Source organism: Orcinus orca, chromosome 7 (assembly GCF_937001465.1).
Source record: "Orcinus orca chromosome 7, mOrcOrc1.1, whole genome shotgun sequence".
Taxonomy (NCBI): domain Eukaryota; kingdom Metazoa; phylum Chordata; class Mammalia; order Artiodactyla; family Delphinidae; genus Orcinus; species Orcinus orca.
The window spans coordinates 86,169,992-86,188,623 of NC_064565.1; the positions used below are offsets into that span (position 1 = coordinate 86,169,992).

The window sequence follows — 18,632 nt, forward strand, 5'->3', positions numbered from 1 at the left end:
CAGCACAGCACATTGAAAATCCCAAGTAATTAATTCACGTAGACCCAAGTAATTACTGTCATAGTGGAAAGCACAACGCAGGGAAGGTATGGTCAGAGGTGATGACAAAGAAATAAACTGAGGCCAGTAGCTCTCAAACCCTCCTTTTTTTCTTTATAGCACACTCAAGGTGTGATGTGATTTCATCTGTAACTGACTGATGACGGCAGTGAGGATCTCAGTGAAGTAATTTTATGTTAAATCCAGTTTCTTTACTGGCATGCTAGCATTTCTAAATAATTAAAAATACCCCCAAACACATCCTATGCAGGATTTATTTTTTATTTTTTTCTTCCTGTGCAGTTTTTAAAAAAGTACCACTCAAGATTATTTACTTTCAGCTGTCAAATTTTCTGAACTGTTAACTTTAACGTGTTGATAGCTTAGTTGTATACATCATTGCTTTCCATACTTTTTAATGTGTACCAGAACATCTGGAGATTTAGTTAAAATGCAGATTGATTCAGATGCCTGAGTAAGGGCCCAAGCATTTCTTAAGTTCCCAGGAGATGCTGATGCTGCCACTTTGAGGACCACACTTTGGGTAGCAAAAGTAAAGATGCTAAAGGTATTTAGGGGACCTAAATACTTAAGACTTGAGGCCCAAGTGATATATGCCAAAATAATGAAAATTTGGTAATGAGCTTTGTTATACTCATGCTTAAAGTTATATTTTCCATAGTGTTAGTTATTTCAAATTTACTTTATTCAACACATTAAGGATACTGTAACTTTTAATGCTGTTAAAACCTCAACTAGATATTTCACATCACATTTTCATATTCTCTCAACTGCCTAGCACAGAGCCTTCTACTTAGTAAGTTCTCAGCAAACATGAATTAACATGGCTTAACAGCAATTTGAAAAATTAAAGTATGGGAGACTCTCCCAAGGGGGAGAGATCAAATAATTACAAAAAGCCTGAGAAAGTCATTTACATGACAGTTTATCCCTTGGCTTTTAGGAGACACAGTCTGTGATGAGGCAGACTCTCATGACTCACTGTTATATCTGAGAGCCACTCAGGACTAAGCTGGAAGAGTCACCTCACCTCCTAGAATGTAGGAAAATACATTGTGAACTTGCTACTGGCTCCAGGTTTGAATTGGTTGGGGGGAAAAATAGTTGACCCTTAAACAATGTGGGGTTTTGGAGTGCTGACCTGCACAGTAAAAAAATCCAAGTATAACTTATAGTTGGCTCTCCCTGTGTATGCTGTTTCTCTTTATATATCCGTGGGTTCAACCAACCGTGGATTGTGTAGTACTGTAGTATTTACTATTGGAAAAAACCTGCATTTAAGTGGACCCACACAATTCGAACCTGTGTTGTTCAAGGGTCAACTGTAGATTTCTAAAGTTTTGTTAGTAATTTTTTTTTTAAGTAAAACCTATGCACCATCCCTCGAACTTACTGATCTTTTGTATGAATGACATGTTCACATATTAAAATGGCAAACATGATGCTAAGAAAGTTAAGTTTCTGGAGTATCACAAGAACCGGTTTAGAACTCCCTGCCTATGGAATTCAGTATTATGCCAAGTCTGTAGAGTGTAACCGTCTGTCCTGCATCCCCTGTGCCTTTTTTGGCCTATTTTGCCATTTTATTAAGAGAAGCCAGAAAAATCTTTCAAGGTTTCAGGTCTGTTCAGTCTTGCGAGAAGCGAGTAACAGCAGAAGTTTGGAGCCTTAGCAATCAAACTGATAGAGCTGAAGCAACACTGACGTTGAAACAAGGTAACGAAGAACATATAATTCTGTCAAGATCACCATCAGAACTGTGAGATGCACTCATAAAACTTTTGAAGCACTTCAAGATATCTTTAGTAAAAAAAAACCCAGTACTATAAATGAAAAAAAATGGTTATATCCAAATTGGTTTCTTTATTAATAGTAAAGACTATTCACACATACTGCTTGCAAACAGTATAGACACAAAAATTATAAAAATAAACCAGTAGATATTTAAGGGCAAATGCAAAGTTTGCACATTAGGTCATTAAAGATTTCATATACTTTCTTTTTTTTTTTTATTTTTGCGGTATGCGGGCCTCTCACTGTTGTAGCCTCTCCCGTTGTGGAGCACAGGCTCCGGATGCGCAGGCTCAGCGGCCATGGCTCATGGGCCCAGCCGCCCCGCGGCACGTGGGATCTTCCCGGACCGGGGCACGAACCCGCGTCCCCTGCATCGGCAGGCGGACTCCCAACCACTGCGCCACCAGGGAAGCCCCTCATATACTTTTTTATACTGTAAGTTATAATAAACTAAATATATTAAGCAAAAAACAAAAACAAGGTGCAAACCAGCAAGCATCATATGCCACCATTTGTGTTTTTAAAATGAGAAATACAGACAAATACCCTTAGATGTGCATAGAATACCTTGGGAGGAATGCTTAAACCGCTGTCAATGGCTGCCTAAGGGACTGGATCGGGATGGTAAGGAAAATCACTTTTCATTGCATATCCTTTGGTACAATTAAACAATTTTAGAATCCTATTCATGTATAAATTTAAAATTTTGATTAGTAATTATGCTTATGACTAAACCCCTTAATGCATGGATTTAAAATAAAATTACTTCATTATATGACACAAAGAAATGGTTTCAAGAATTCTGATCATTTTGGGAAATATTTTCATAAAAGGGGTTTACAAGATGAGAAATGGGTGAGAAATGCTGATGCAGTATATTACAGTGATATTTTAATGAAGAATTTCATTTCCAAGTATGAAATAGTTCAGGGAGTATGTGAAGACTATGAGCTGACTCCAGTGGCCAAGATTAACCTTCTTGTCTTTCCTAAGAGAAAAAAAGGCTTGAGTATTTAGGAGGTTTGAAACTGTCATTTTAAGGAAAAAAACTGAAATGTCTTACAGTGAATTTTAGGCCTACTTGATAGAGAAATCAAATTCATTTAAGGCCAGCCATTAATATGCTGCTCATCTGCATGTTATTCAAGAAAAGAAAAACATGTTGATATACAAGAATAGTTAAATTTTTATTTTCTGTTGCCTTGAAAAAATAACTAAAATGAAATTCAGGTTTGTGTTTCTCTAGCCTGGCTTCTAACTTGTATCCTGAAGGTGACGGCACAGACATTAAGTGTCCTGAGCAGCATGATCTGTTACTGTTCACGTGCTTTCTGGGATGGGCATACACCCTATATACTCTTTTATGTTTTTCCTACTCTCCCAACTGAATGGCATCATGCTTCTTCTTCCTCTATCAGCATGTAGCCTAAATACAAAAGGAGAAAGTTGAATTACCTACTTTCCCCCAATCTTACACCTTTTGTTAAGCCATTTCAGAAACAGTAAGAGATGATCTGCCTTCTCTATTATACTCTTCAAATCTGACACATGGAATAGCAAATAAAGCCGATTTACGTGATGCTGCAACGTCTTTGTACTTCCACACTCTGGAACAAGCACATTTGCAGATAGCTCCAGGAGTGTTAAAAGGCCCTCGAAAAATTAGGAATATCATCTCTGGTATAAAAGAATTCAAAACATCCAGCTCCAAATAGTCCCTGAGCACACTGTTCCTTCCAGCAAGAAGTCTCCAGAGAGGTAATGAATGAAAGGCACATTTTCTCCAACTTGAGGACCACTGCATAGTACTAGGATGGTACACCAGCCAGGCTAATAATCAAGGTTCTAATTGATGACATTCCCCCTCCCAATTTTAAATCTTGTACATTGGAAAAAGAGTCTAATATTGGATGTAAACACAACATTTTAGACTAGAGGAGTGGCAGCTGGGGTACAACTCTTCCACAGAAGATTCAAGAGTACAGGAGAGCTTCAAAATTCCTCTTCTTCCTTCTCTAAGAAATCAGTCAATGTTCCATTGTCAACAGGAATTAATAAATATTCCACTCCATCAGTTCCCTAAAAGATGTAAGAATACCCTGGATGTTAGTCATTCGTAAGAGATATATTTGAATCCTGTTGTACGTTAAACAAAAAACTGATTTGATTTCATTAATATTTTATATAAAGGTATAAAAATTAAGGCCAGAGGGCACACAGGCATATATATCTATTAAATACACTGAATTTATAGTTAAGCCGCTTTATAGTGGAAAAGACTAAAGGATGAGAAGTTGGGTATTTTATTTTCCACCCTCCTGCTCTTTCTAAAATCTTATACCACTGATTTCTCTGTTCTTTTAGTCCCTATTCAACTGGATCCTTCCCATTGGCTATAGGTTCGGGTATCTCCCATTTTAAAATAACCCTCACTAGATTCCTCGTTCTTCTCCATCCGTCCTATAACCCTGGTACCTTTCCAGAAGAGTTGTCTATAAATGGTGGTCTCCATTTCCTTGCTTTTCACTCAACCCAGGCCAGCCTACCTACTGCCACCATTATCATGTCACCAGAAGAGCTTTTGCTTAGCCCACCAAGGAATTCCAGTTTCCTAAATTCATTATGTATCTTCAGTCTTTGTCTTTTTGGCCTCTCGGCAGCTCCTGAGACTGCTGACCTTTATTTTTTTTTTTTGGCTGCACCACGCAGCATGTGGGATGTGGGATCTTAGTTCCTTGACCAGGGATCAAACTTGTGCCCACTGTGTTGGAACCGTGGAGTCTAAACCACTGGACCACCAGGGAAGTCCCTGACCGTTCTTTCTTAAAACACGCTTCTCTTGGCTCCTGTGACAACTTCGTTTTCTTCTTGGCTCTGTGGCTGTTTCACCTCTGCAGGCTTATCTTCTACTTGGCCGTTAAGTGTCACACTGCTAGGCTTAGTTCTTGGCCCTCTAATCTCACTATATGTCCTCCCTCTAGATAGTCTCACCAATGCCTGGTTTCAGTTATAACTTAAATATGTAGGAATCATATAACCTTGTATCTCTAGCCCAGATCTTTTCTCCGGTATCTTGTCCCAGGAATCCAAATGCCTAGCTGACATCTCTACTCGGAAATCTCAGAAGAACCTCAAACAGAGTTAAGTCCAAACATGTAAGACCATGAACTCATGCTATGTCTCCCCCAAAATGTTGCTCTTCCAGCTTCTCATCCAATGATCCCACCACCTCTCTGGTTGTGCAAGCCAGAAACCAGGAATCACTCTTGACACCCTCCTTTCCCTTGGCTCCCGTATCCAATCTATCATCAATTCTTGTCAATTTTGAATCCAACCACTCTTCTCTCTTTACCTTAGTCCAGATTACCATCAGGCAACTAACACCTTTCTAGCTGGTCTCTGTGCCTTGACTTCTGGCAATCCCCATCTTACCCTGCCCCATTCCACTCTCCATACCATTGTCAGAACAATTTTTTAAACGACTCCCCATTATTTCAGAATAAAGATTAAAACCCTTTCCTTGGCCTAAAAGTCATGCACAGTCTAGCCCTTTTCAGCCTCATTTGTGTCATGCTGGCTGCCTTTTGTTCTGGGGCCTCTTTACATGCTGTTCCTGCCTAGAATTCTCTTCCCTTCCCTGTCTGACTAGTTATCTCCTAGTCTTCCTAGGTCTCAGCTCAGTGGTCTCTTCTGATACCCATAACTAGGTCAAATCCACCTACTGTAATATGCTCTTTCAGAACCACGTCCCTTCTGATCACAGGACTCACCACAGTTTAAACTTTACGTGTGTGTGATTATTTGGCAAATGTCCATCTCCTCCATTAGACTTTAAGCTTTATGAGAAAAGAAATTAGGTTTTTGCTAACTTCTGTATCCTAATGCTTAGTGAAATATCTCATATAAAGTTAGTGCTCAATAAATATAGACTGGATTAATGATAGGGTAGAAGGAAGAGAGGGAGAAGGAAATAGGATTATTTGACTCATTTCTAATGGCCCGTGACTCTGGACTAGAAGTCGTAAGTCTCCTGCTCTACTCTGAAGCAGAGTACTTTTACCTTCTCTCTGTCTACACAACTCAAATGGCACACTGCCTAAATGGATCCTTGTGACCCATCAGGCAACCTCAGTTTCATAATCAGGCATACTTGTCCTTAAGTAAATGAGATACACTAATCGTGGCACACAATGCTACAGCAGCAAAGTCTCACCTTCTTTGTTCTTATAAGCTTGTGGTCCCTAAATTCAGTTAATTGGGCCCGAAGTGTCAGATCACTATTGACGAGGAATGCCTCCCGACACTGCTGGTAAAAGTCTTGAAAAGAAAGTCCTGGAGAGTTCAAAAGATAATGTGAACTTAAGTCAGTATTTAAGACATGACCCCATATATGGATACCCATGCCGAAGAACACAGAAAAAAAGTGCTATTACCAAAGTATGTCAAAGCAGCCAGTAAGTGTTGAAGTAAGTATCTCTGGAAGAAGCAAAGCTAGGGAATACTTAGGTGTTATGTACTGTGGCTTACATTCTTAAAAGAGAACTGACTGGTTGAAAGCAGTCAACTGTGGCCAAGTATGACATAATCCCATGGACAGTTTTAAACAGCGTGAATAAAGGTGACTTTTTTTTAAAGAGGGAACTAGTAAGTCAAATGAGAGCCGAATGATTATTAAAATGTGTGTTTAAATTTAACACATTATTTCACTCAAGGGGAAGAAAATCTAAGATGCCCAGCATATGAAATATATGTAGTTGAAAGACACACATCCATAGGTGGCACAGGAAATTTTAAAATTAAGCTGGATTTGTCTTTCAATTTGTACTGGCAAACAGCCTGTTCAGCAGTGTATCTGTAGGGCTGCTTGAAAATTTTCGATATGGCAGACACGATATCACAGAGCAAACCATTTATTCACTGCTGTGAAAAACTGCAGTGCTATTATTAGATTCTAGAAAAAATAATTTATGGGATGAAACAAAAAGTCACACAATTTAATATCATAAATATTGGATACCATGGGGCTTCCCTGGTGGTGCAGTGGTTAAGAATCCGCCTGCCAATGCAGGGGACATGGGTTCGAGCCCTGGTCCGGGAAGATCCCACGTGCCATGGAGCAACTAAGCCCGTGTGCCACAACTACTGAGCTTGCACTCTAGAGCCCACGAGCCACAACTACCGAGCCCACGTGCCATAACTACTGAAGCCCGTGCGCCTAGAGCCCGTGCTCCCAACAAGAGAAGCCACCGCAATGAGAAGCCTGCACACCACATAGAAGAGTAGCCCCCGCTCGCCGCAACCAGAGAAAACCTGCGCGCAGCAACGAAGACCCAATGCAGCCAAAAATAAAATAAATAAATTTAAAAATATATAGTGGATACCAATGTAATAAGGGTTATCCTGGTTATCCAGCTGATACTTTATTAGTAGCCTGAAAATCCCCCTAGGGAAAAAAAACAAACAGAAATTCAAATCCACAATGTTAACATTCAAAGATAACAGCTAATAGTAAAATACACAAAGAGTGTGAAACACCTGGCCTGTCTGTATTACCTTCTGTTCCTTTCTCAAGGAACATCGTATCCTGGTCTACTTAAAAAGGAGAAGCTTTTTTATTTCCTTTTAAAGAAAATCTAGGAGTACAGCTGACCCTTGAACAGCACGGGTTTGAACTGCGTGGGTCTACTTATGCGTGGATATTTTTCAACAGTAAACACTACAGTACCACACAGTCCCCAGTGAGTTGAACCTGCGGATGCGGAGGGACTGCGGATATGGAGGGCTGACTGTAAGTTAGGCACGGATTGACCCCCACGTTGTTCAGGGTCAACTTGTATTATTTTAGACTACAGGTTGGTCCACTATAGAAAACTTGTAATATATAATAAAAACTAAAGAGGAAAATATTAACCCCATAACCTTAAAATAACAGCCACTAATATTTGATGTGGAGATCATACGTGCATATGCTGCTTTCTCAAGTCTTTGTGGAACAAGGCAGTGTGAAGACATAAATTCATGCATTTACATATGGTACACACCATTTTATACCTCTCTTTCTCACTTACTGATTTTCCCATGTCTTTAAAAATTCTTCCTAAAGTTTTTAATGTCTGCTCATCTATCGTACCACAAACTGACCATTTCCCTACTGGTTTTGGATGTTCACATTACTTCCAATTTTAATTAATAAAAAATATTAATTTATTAAATTAAATACAATTATAAATAAATACTCTTTCATACTTTGGATTGTTTCTGTAAGAGTGTGTACCAAGTAGAATTATTGGGTTGGAAGCAGTGTTACACAAACCAAGTTCCCCAGAAGTCCCTGGATTTGGCAAAAATTTTAAACCTTTTGCATTTTCATTTTTATGACAGTCTAGAAGATAATTTCTATAAGCATATTTTGGATCATCTGAATGACCACTTTATAACTAAGTACTACCACTGACTACACTGCTGAATTTTGGTGAAGATTTTTTGATCAATCACATTCATACCAAGTAAAGACTAAATTACATTGGAGTGTACGGAATGAACCAAAAAAGCTTTGGAGACTAGCACACAGACATTTAGGTATGCCCAACTAAAAAATAATTGCATTAGAGCATTTACATTGCATGGATTCCCAAGTTTATATGTAATAACTTGCAATAGTCCATTAGGAGTAAGCGTAATAGTAAAATTAAATGAACACTTTTTCTATTCCCAATTCCATCAAAAATTTTGATTAGATATTCATTTAATACATATTTCACTATTACTGCAATGATAACCTTCAAGTGTACAAAAACAGCTTTATACAGTAACAAAATTCACTGAAATTAGCATTTGAGGGTTAACATCACAAGGGAGTCTTGTGATGATAAAGTTGCGTATCTTGATTGTGGTAGTTACACAAGGCTACACGTGTGACAAAACTGCACAGACCTAAACACACACACATGCACAAATGGGTGCACATATCAATGGTGAAATCTGAATAAGCTCTCTGGATCATGCCAATGTCAGTCTCCTAGTTTTAACACTGCACTGTGGTATGAGTTACTGGCAGGGGGTTGGCTGGGAAAGGAATGCTCAGGACTTGCCTCTTACATTTCTCTGTGGCCTCCTGTGAGGCTACTCAATGCCTTTTTTCAACAGGTTAATTATGCAATTTATTTTTTCCTGGCTTATGCTGTATACAACTTTCCTTAACCTTTATTAATTGCTTTTATTAATCCAGATATGCCTCTTGGTTAGGCTGCTGAAGGGCTTCACTGGAGACACTATACAAAGATGTTCAAGATTTAAGAGGATGAGCTTTGGAACCATGCAGATTTGGATCAAAATCTCTGTGCCCTTTACTATCTACCTTAGAGGAGCTGTGAGGATCAAATGAGCTATTTCATGTAAAGGGCCCTGTGTTTGAATCATAATGTTCAATATGTAATTAAAAATAACTATCAAATTTAAGTGAAATCCATCAAAATTCTGCTTTTTCCTCTATGATGAACATTGAGATGCTCTTACTCAGAAACATAAAAATCTATTAAAAACAAAAATGCTGGTACTCTTGCTTTATTATTATATTTATTATTATTATTTATTATTACTACTGAGTAGTCTGCCTAATGCATAACCCAGTACTGGCAACTATTATTACTACTATTTCTCTCAATCCTGCAAACTAAGTAAGGACTTTAGTACAGCCATTAAAACCTAGTATGGCATATCTTAAAATATATAGAGTTTTTTGAAAAAGAAACTGTAGTTTTCATCTTACCTCGCGTTAGGGGTAAGGCTTCGTAAAACATGAGTTAGGGAACTAAGTGGTAGTGATCCAGATTGTTTAACCAGAAGAGAATTCTCATAGGAGGTTTCTTCAGTATAATGACTATATGTAGTAGTTTCATACCAGAGCCAGTTATAAAGACTCTGCTTTGCATGATCCCACACTAGAGTACATGATCAAAGAAAACAAGAATTACTAAGTATTTTCATATTGTCTTGTTACTAGATTCCGCTCTAGGAAAGAACAGAAAGCATTAAATAAAAAGTGAATCCTGAAAATTTTCATTTTTGCTATTTCCCCATCCAAATCAGTACCTCACAATCTAATTTCACTGTCAATCAACATCTGAATCTTTATTTGTATATTAAATACAAGTTAAAATATATTAGCACTACCAAGGCATTCTTTTAAAAATTTTAATAATTTAACATTTTATTTTATAGGATTATCACAAAGTCTGAATTAAATGCATAAAATAAATGTTGCAATTCCACAAAGAAGAGTAGAAAGAAACCAAAATAATAGTTGGATCTCCTCTCCTTCATGAAACTTTAGCTGTAAAACACACCCTTTACTATCTAAATTTTTATTTCCAAGAATTATGTTCTAAATCAGATTAAGGACAGCTATATTTTTGGCAACTATGTCTTTAAACACGCAACAAAGGAAAACCATACTTTAAAACAATAAAAATGCTGTGACAACATTAAGAAAATTAATTTTCAAAGACTGATATCTCAAGAAGGAAAAATAGTAATATTTAACTTACTGAGAGGAGCATTGAGGTGATCAATAGATGCTATAAGGTATATATTACGTAAAGATGACAACTGTCCAATAATCTGCTGGCTTTTGTCTCCTCTCAACATTTGGCTATCCAAATTGTGGATAAGAAGAAAGAGTTCTAAAGAAGATTCTAAAAGGAAAGAGAATGCAATTATTATTTTCAGTGAGTACTTGTGAAGCCCCCTACCACATGCAAGGACTGTATTAAAGAATATATCAAAGTAGCACAGGACAAAAGAACTATTGCTTAGGTGTATGCAATTTATTTGAGAAGCTATGTCAGTCACTCATAAAACAGGCAAGACATTATTATAGTCTTTAAAAAAAAAAAGAAATTCATTGGAAATCAGTAGACACTGGAGCAGTTAGAGACTTAACCAGAATGGTTAACACTTGAATCAGACCATGAAGAAACCAGTTTTAATACGGCATAGGAAATAAGGCAAGATACATATCGGATTGGAGGTGAATCTGTGCATGTTGAATTGCAAGGTGGGATAAAGGAGGGAGTCGTCCCCTCCTCCAAAAAAAAGAGTTCTCATTAAGCATTAAGAGAGAATATAGAAAACCCTGGTTATCACAAAAGCCAAGAGACAAAAGAAGGGGAGAGGCTTAGGATATTGCCCAAGGCATGAGGAAGGTCAGAGAAGTAAAATATCATAAAAGTCAGTGAAGGAAGAATTTGGATGATGGAGATGTCAACACCATCAAATACTGGAGAGATCAAGAGAAACAAAGGGTGAGGCAAGGTCAGTGTTTTTAGCATGAAAAAAATTACAGGTGATCTTCAAGCATACAATTCAGGTAGCACAGAGGCAAGAAATTAAGAAGGAAACAAACAGTAGAAGGCAGGACATGTCTTCAAAAACTCTCAAATCATATTGAAATAGGGAAATAAAATAGAGTAAAAGGGCAGTAGAATCAGGTAAATATTTTTCTTAAGATGGAAGAAGTTCTATACATGTTTAAAAGCCATTGCTAAGTCCCTCAGGAGCTGGTAAGAAATGGGACATTGGCATTTATGACAAAAGATGAGCCTTTTAAAGAGAATAAGTACATTTCTCTTCCACTGGGGATAGAGGGACAAGAGAGACAATATAGTGACGACGATTCTGAGATGACACATTTTTGAAAGTCCAAGGTTCCTTAAATTCTAGAAGTCACCATAGTCAGTATTTAAATTATATGTAAACAAACATATAATCATTATATTACATATGTAATATACAATTATAATTTATATAATTCATAATTATATAACATCTATATTATAACTATGTAAAACATTTATATGATTTATATAATTATAAATTATTTAATATAAATTATATTTAGATACTACAGATTATATAATATATAAATATTTATTATAATACAGATTATATATAATAGAGTAACTACATATAAATATATATAAAAAATGATTCAGGCACCTATTTTAGTGAGCGTACAAACAATATCAAAATCATCCATTAAATCATTAAGCATAACCAATTACTCCATTTAATTGTTAAGCAATGACTAAATGACAATTGTTAGACCCTAAATAATTTTATTTTTAATTTTCTGAAATGCTCATATAACAAGAACATTCACACCAAAAGAACAACAAATGTTTTGTCCCCCATTTCTCAGATTTTAGTATACGAAATTATTCAAATGCATTGATGCTTACTCAGGATAAAGATAAGAATGCTTTATAAACATATTAAACAATATAAAACTATCGGACATAGAGGTACCAATTAACTGGAAACACTTTACACTGGCCAAACAAAACTTGAAAATTATCCTGAAATAAAAGGTTTTGGGGGGGAAAAAAAGAGGCTTTGGCTATATAAATTCAAGGTAGCAGGAGTAATTCTTTCCTGTTAGGTAAGTTAGAGTTCACAGAAAAAGTTCACAGAAAAAGATTTTAAAGAAATCAAAATCTAAATCAGCATTGAGAGAAGTGTCATTATTAAAACAATCCTCAATTTTATGTATACTAGTACACAAATAAGTACGCTTAGCTTCACCCTAAAACTACAGAGCATCTCCTTCACGTTACCTTCTTTAAATTTGTTTATTATCCAGTCTAGCTGATCCAGCACACTGCGGAAAGTACCCATATGATTAAGGACTTCTTCTGTTATAGAATTCAGGATCTATGTCATAAAAGTGCAAGAGGTACATCAGTTATAACTTATTCTGTCATGTAGGATAAATACAACTAGCAAACCAATCCTTTTTTTTTTTGGCACGTGGGCCTCTCACTGTTGTGGCCTCTCCCGTTGCGGAGCACAGGCTCCGGATGCGCAGGCTCAGCGGCCATGGCTCAAGCCGCTCTGTATGTGGGACCATCGCGGACCGGGGCACGAACCCGTGTCCCCTGCATCGGCAGGCGGACTCCCGACCACTGCGCCACCAGGGAAGCCCCAATCTTTTTAATAAATTAAAAATAAATTTGGATTTCCCACTAAGTCTGAAAAATCACTTCAAAAATTCTACTGGTACTTAAGTACATCTAATTCATTTCTTTGCATAAGTTATCGCTAAAAGGAAAACAGGGAAGAATAGCAAAGGTGTAAATATAACATAAGCAGGTAGTAAAAACAAAACAAAACCAAAAACTAACAATATGAAAAATATTAGAAAACTATAGATTTATCAAATGAAAGAGGACCCAAACATTAAAGACACTTTTAAAAAGGAATATTACATTGGTTAATATCCAGAATTCAAAAGATTTAAATTAACTTTCAAATGATGAAGAGATATGAGCATCTGGAGTAAAAATGAACAAAGAACTATAAACCATTCTTATATTTTTATTATTTTTAGAGCACTGAAGTGACATAAAAGCATAATAAAATTGAAGTCCCCCATAATCCTATTCTTGAGAGAAGTACTGTTGGTATTCAATGTAGTAAACAAAGCTAACATTTCCCTAAGATTTAATACATTATCAGTTACCAAATAGGAAATTCAAGGATGGGGATTCAAAGCTAGAACCCTCTGAGTCCAAACACATGATCTTAAGCACTGTGCAATCCTACTAGTGTGAAAACTATTGCAATAAAAACAAAAACTGAATGCTCCAGAATATGAAATAGCATCTTCATTAACGTGGGGATATGGATTGGCAGGGGATATGATGTTGTTCCTTTTAACATTTTTAAAACTTACTGATTTCACACTGATTCCAGGAAAGAAGCCATTGATGACAACATGAATGCAATCTTGCAGCATGGTGGTTCGAAATCTTTCCAGTAAATCTCTCTTAGAACCCAAACCATAAAGCACAATGTTGAACCCCAGGCTGTAAGAAAAACAGCACTCATGAAATTAAAGTTCAGTACTTCTCTTTTTTTTTTTTTTTTTTTTGCGGTACGCGGGCCTCTCACTGTTGTGGCCTCTCCCGTTGCGAAGCACAGGCTCCGGACGCGCAGACTCATAGGCCATGCGTGGCTCACGGTCCCAGCCGCTCCGCGGCATGTGGGATCCTCCCGGACTGGGGCACGAACCCGCGTCCCCTGCATCGGCAGGCAGACTCTCAACCACTGCACCACCAGGGAAGCCCAAGTTCAGTACGTCTTATTGCCAATTTTATAATCAACCAGTTTCCTTAATTTAAGCTGATAAAGAATACAGGAAGAAATGGCATGGCTAAATAACTATTGACTCCCAACTTATATAAAGCAAAAGCACAATTTTATTATCTGTACACCAAGCTTGCAGTTCCAACTTTCTCTCAAACTCCTACTACCTTTCAAGTAATAAGAGGCAAGGGAGAACATGGCACTAGGTACAAGACACTAAAAAGTCTTATAGGCTGAAGCAGAGTTTTAACTGATAGATTAAACTGGAAAAGTAATCAGGGGCCAGGTCACAAAAGTGTTGTTAAATCAACTAAGACATTAATTGGATTTTATTCCAAGGAACATAAGCATTTAAAAGTAAAGAGTCAGGTGTTAAGTGAAAGGTTTTAATAGGAAAGTAACATGATCTTTTTAGAAGATTACATTGACTGAGTGGGGGAATGGATAGGAAGGAGGGTAAAACCACCAAAGACTATGGACTTCAATTAGGTGTCACGGAGACAAATGTGTCAAGAGCTTTACAGGTCAAATTGGTTGGATTTGGAGAGTGATTAGACATGGAAGGTTAAGTGAAAGGGACTATTAAGAATAGCTCAGTTTTTTGGCATAGACTGCATGAATGGGGTGCATCCACTATGCGAGGTAGCTGGGGCAGGTGGGATTGAGGGATTTAAGATAAGTTAAATTTTATGTATATTGAATTATTTACAGGACTTCCACATGGACACTTCCAATATACATTCACATTTGCTGCTGAGGAGTGAGATCTGGCTGGGCTAGAGATATAGTTACGGCAGTTATTCACATACAAAAAGCAACTGAAGCCAAGAGAGTAAATGAGACAACCCAGAACACCAAGCACTAGGGGTCAGGCTAAAGTTCAACTCCTTGATTTTTTAACGGAGGTCAATCAGAAACAGTATTTACGTGATGCTCTGTAGCAATGCAGGATAGCCTGGAAATAGAAAAGAAAAGAGATAACCCCCAAAGGCAGAGATTAGCAAAATAGAAGCAGCAGAAAAAAGAAGCAAGGGAGTTCAGAGAGCTAGCAATTCTACTAAAGTAGCTGACTATGAGGTCTAGGCTGGGAAGCAAAGCAAATCAAGTTATCAAAGCTGACATATGGGAAGAAAGAAGAATTGGTGGACTGGGGTATGGGATCAGAGTGAAGATCTGCCTTATAAATTCAAAATGAACAGGTCCATAAATAGTTATTGAGAGAAGGTAAGGTCCTAACAGGGAAGATAATCATTTTCTTACTAGCATACTCCTTTGATTTATTATTGGCAAAGAAAACCAGGATCAATTGGGGGAAATTGTGGCAACTTTTATGTTCTTACTGCACCATTCACATTTTAGCATACACTTCAAGCACTTCTTTATATTAAGGTCCTTTTAAATACGAATATAAAAGTAATTATAGAAAAACATTACTACGTTTTAATCTTTATCATTCTTCTAGGTGTTTTAATGGAAATTTAAATTTAACCTGAGGTATTTGAAAAATGATAAAGTTAAAAAAATATTCTAAGAAACAATTTTAAAATGGTAAAATAATGTTTAGGGAACAGATCTCATGAAATTCTGAAGGTCTACAGTACATGTAAACAGAATGAGATTGAAAGAAAAATATATATTCTTTCATTTTAGAAACTCTGAATTAAAATCTAACTGATATATTTATCAATCTTGACAAATTATATTTTCAAATATTTTTATAAGTAATAACTCTAAGAAAGGCTATTTTACACAATAGCTTTCAAGTCTGATTAAACTTAGAAAAGACAGGGCTTCCCTGGTGGCGCAGTGGTTGAGAGTCCGCCTGCCGATGCAGGGGACACGGGTTCGTGCCCCGGTCCGCAAAGATCCCACATGCCACGGAGCGGCTGGGCCCGTGAGCCATGGCCGCTGAGCCTGCGCGTCCGGAGCCTGTGCTCCGCAATGGGAGAGGCCACAACGGTGGGAGGCCCGCGTACTGCAAAAAAAAAAAAAAAAAAACACTTAGAAAAGACAAATTTCTTGAAAATTGGAATTTCTGAGAAGAGTCATATAATAATATGACATTTCTACATTTGGGTCATAAAATTGGGAAAACACCTGTTTTTTCAAATTTTTACATATAAATAAAAATACATATCAAGTTCATTGCAAAAAGAAAATTAAATGTCAAACTGCTTTGATTTTAACATAGACATGTAAATATATATTATTCTTTATTTTACAAAGGTTTACAATGATAATAGTACTTACTGTAACTGCAACATCCATTTATGAAATAACTGTTCATATTGTTGATTTAGTTGTTTAAGTTCAGCAGAAAAGGAAGGAGAAACCTTGCTCAGTAAGTTATGCAAAGTTTGCTTTAAAAAAAAAAAAGGAAGAGGGAGGGAAGAAAATCACTCTCAATCCACATTACATCACATCAATCCATACTAAAAATATTTCCTTAGAGGTAGAGGTTAGAAGAGGCCATCAGTGGAAATATTACTTTAATCAGGTTTGGTAATGAGTGCATCTACTGAGAATACACATAATATTTCAATATTTCTTTCTTAAAATGTTTTATACATTCTTTAAGTACAAATATGTAAAACAGTAAAGAATTTGCTACATTTTCTCTAGAACCATTTACATGACTATAAATTCCAAATATCAATGTAAGTCTTTAATTTCTAAAAATATTGTTACCATAAGGAGACAATTAAACCTGCCTCCCAGCTTTGACAACAAATCCAGACACTCTTTTAAAAACCTATGGATTTGAAAAAATGTAAAAGCTTAAGGTAACAGTTCAATATTAATTCTCAGAAAACAGTCAAGTTTCTTTATAATTTACCATTATCATTAGTAAAATTCACTGCTCCTCTTTAAAAGCTGTTTCTAACAAATCCTTTATCTTTGGTAAGTACGGCAAAGTTCTTAAAACAATAATGTAAAAATAAACTGAGGAAGATACATTGCTCTGTACCCAAAACTTGAAAATTCATGCTAGTGACTCAAACACAGCTCACTTCTTGAAATGAAAACTCTAGTAAAAAGCTGTATATGCATTTCTACCCTGGCACTACTGTGTTTTCATGATTTTAGCCTTTAAGTAAAATATTTTTTAATACTGAAGACTAGAGCAGCAACCAAGATTCCAGGCACTCTAGCCTATACAGTTTTTATTCATCCATATACTTAAAGAGAAATAGGACAAATTCTAAGTAAAACTGTAAAGTAGTAGATTTCAAAAATTTCTCTCTCCATCTGATGTTTTTTTCCCTAACGTCTAGAGCCCTGAAAAGCAGATAAAGCACTAGTGTCATTTTCAGTAGTTATTTATACTGTATTATCAGAGCATACTCACACTTAGTGTGAACTCTGAAATGTTATGTCACCTATTCACCTTCATTTCAAACTTTAGTATTTGTGCAGAATTACATTACTAGCCCCAATACTTGCCCCTCCTCCTATCTGTACCCTTTGCCATGTGACTTTGCAATCCCTCCCACTAAACGGGTGGAATCTAGTCCCCATCCCCTGTTCTGTGACTTTGTTTTCAGCCACGTGATTTACTGTGGCCACTAGAATGAGGCAGAAGTGACACTGAGACCGTTTGAGCCCAGGCTTTAAGAGGTCTTTTGTTTTTCTACTTCTTCTGTCTCTGACATTTTTATAAGAAGAACATGCCTCTGCTAGCTTTCCAGGGAGGTCCAACAAGGAAGACAGACACGTGGAGCAAATCCTAGATCAGTCAACTCCCAGGTGACCCGCAGACATGAGAAATAAATGCTCACTGACACATGTTACTATGACCATATCTGTCAGCTATGTCCACAATTAATGAAAGACCTTCCTTTCTTCACTATCAGTAACAGGTGTTTCTTTCATCCTCCAACAGGTCTGTCTGTCTCTAGGTCCTATGAAGTCCTACTTTGACCCTAGATCCACTTCTCCTTCCCCCATGTTGCTTATATAAAAATACATGCGGGGCTTCCCTGGTGGCACAGTGGTTGACAGTCCGCCTGCCAATGCAGGGGACACGGGTTCGTGCCCCAGTCTGGGAGGACCCCACATACCGTGGAGCAGCTGGGCCCGTGAGCCATGGCCACTGAGCCTGCGCGTCTGGAGCCTGTGCTCTGCAACGGGAGAGGCCACAGCAGTGAGAGGCCCGTGTACCGCAAAAAAAAAAAGAAAGAAAAAAGAAATACATGCACTAAGGAAGAAGCAAGAGGAACTACAATCCTGCAGCCTGTGGAACAAAAACCACATTCACAGAAAGACAGACAAGATGAAAAGGCAGAGGGCTATGCACCAGATGAAGGAACAAGATAAAACCCCAGAAAAACAACTAAATGAAGTGGAGATAGGCAATTGTCCAGAAAAAGAATTCAGAATAATGATAGTGAAGATGATCCAGGACCTCGGAAAAAGAATGGAGGCAAAGATCGAGAAGATGCAAGAAATGCTTAACAAAGATCTACAAGAATTAAAGAACAACAAACAGAGATGAACAATACAATGATTGAAATGAAAAATACACTAGAAGGAATCAACAGCAGAATAACTGAGGCAGAAGAACGGATAAGTGACCTGGAAGACAGAATGGTGGAATTCACTGCTGCGGAACAGAATAAAGAAAAAGAATGAAA

The 18,632-nt window shown here is 37.2% G+C and overlaps 1 protein-coding gene across 4 annotated transcripts in view; it reads right to left on the reverse strand.

Annotated features, from left to right (window-relative positions):
• ORC2 (origin recognition complex subunit 2) overlaps window positions 1–18,632 on the reverse strand; it is a 54,671-nt gene that overhangs the window by 1,990 nt on the left and 34,049 nt on the right. For 3 of the 4 annotated variants that reach the window (XM_033430240.2, XM_033430252.2, XM_033430254.2), the window contains 8 exons: window positions 16,249–16,358; window positions 13,586–13,718; window positions 12,468–12,564; window positions 10,401–10,547; window positions 9,623–9,794; window positions 7,236–7,297; window positions 6,068–6,186; window positions 1,904–3,933 (listed from right to left, as the gene is read on the reverse strand). In XM_033430240.2, coding sequence (XP_033286131.1) covers window positions 3,847–3,933; window positions 6,068–6,186; window positions 7,236–7,297; window positions 9,623–9,794; window positions 10,401–10,547; window positions 12,468–12,564; window positions 13,586–13,718; window positions 16,249–16,358 — 927 coding nt within the window. In that variant the 3' untranslated portion in view covers window positions 1,904–3,846. Of the gene's footprint in view, window positions 1–1,903; window positions 3,934–6,067; window positions 6,187–7,235; window positions 7,298–9,622; window positions 9,795–10,400; window positions 10,548–12,467; window positions 12,565–13,585; window positions 13,719–16,248; window positions 16,359–18,632 lie in introns of those variants that run through there. The other variant, XM_033430246.2, reaches the window with a different exon arrangement.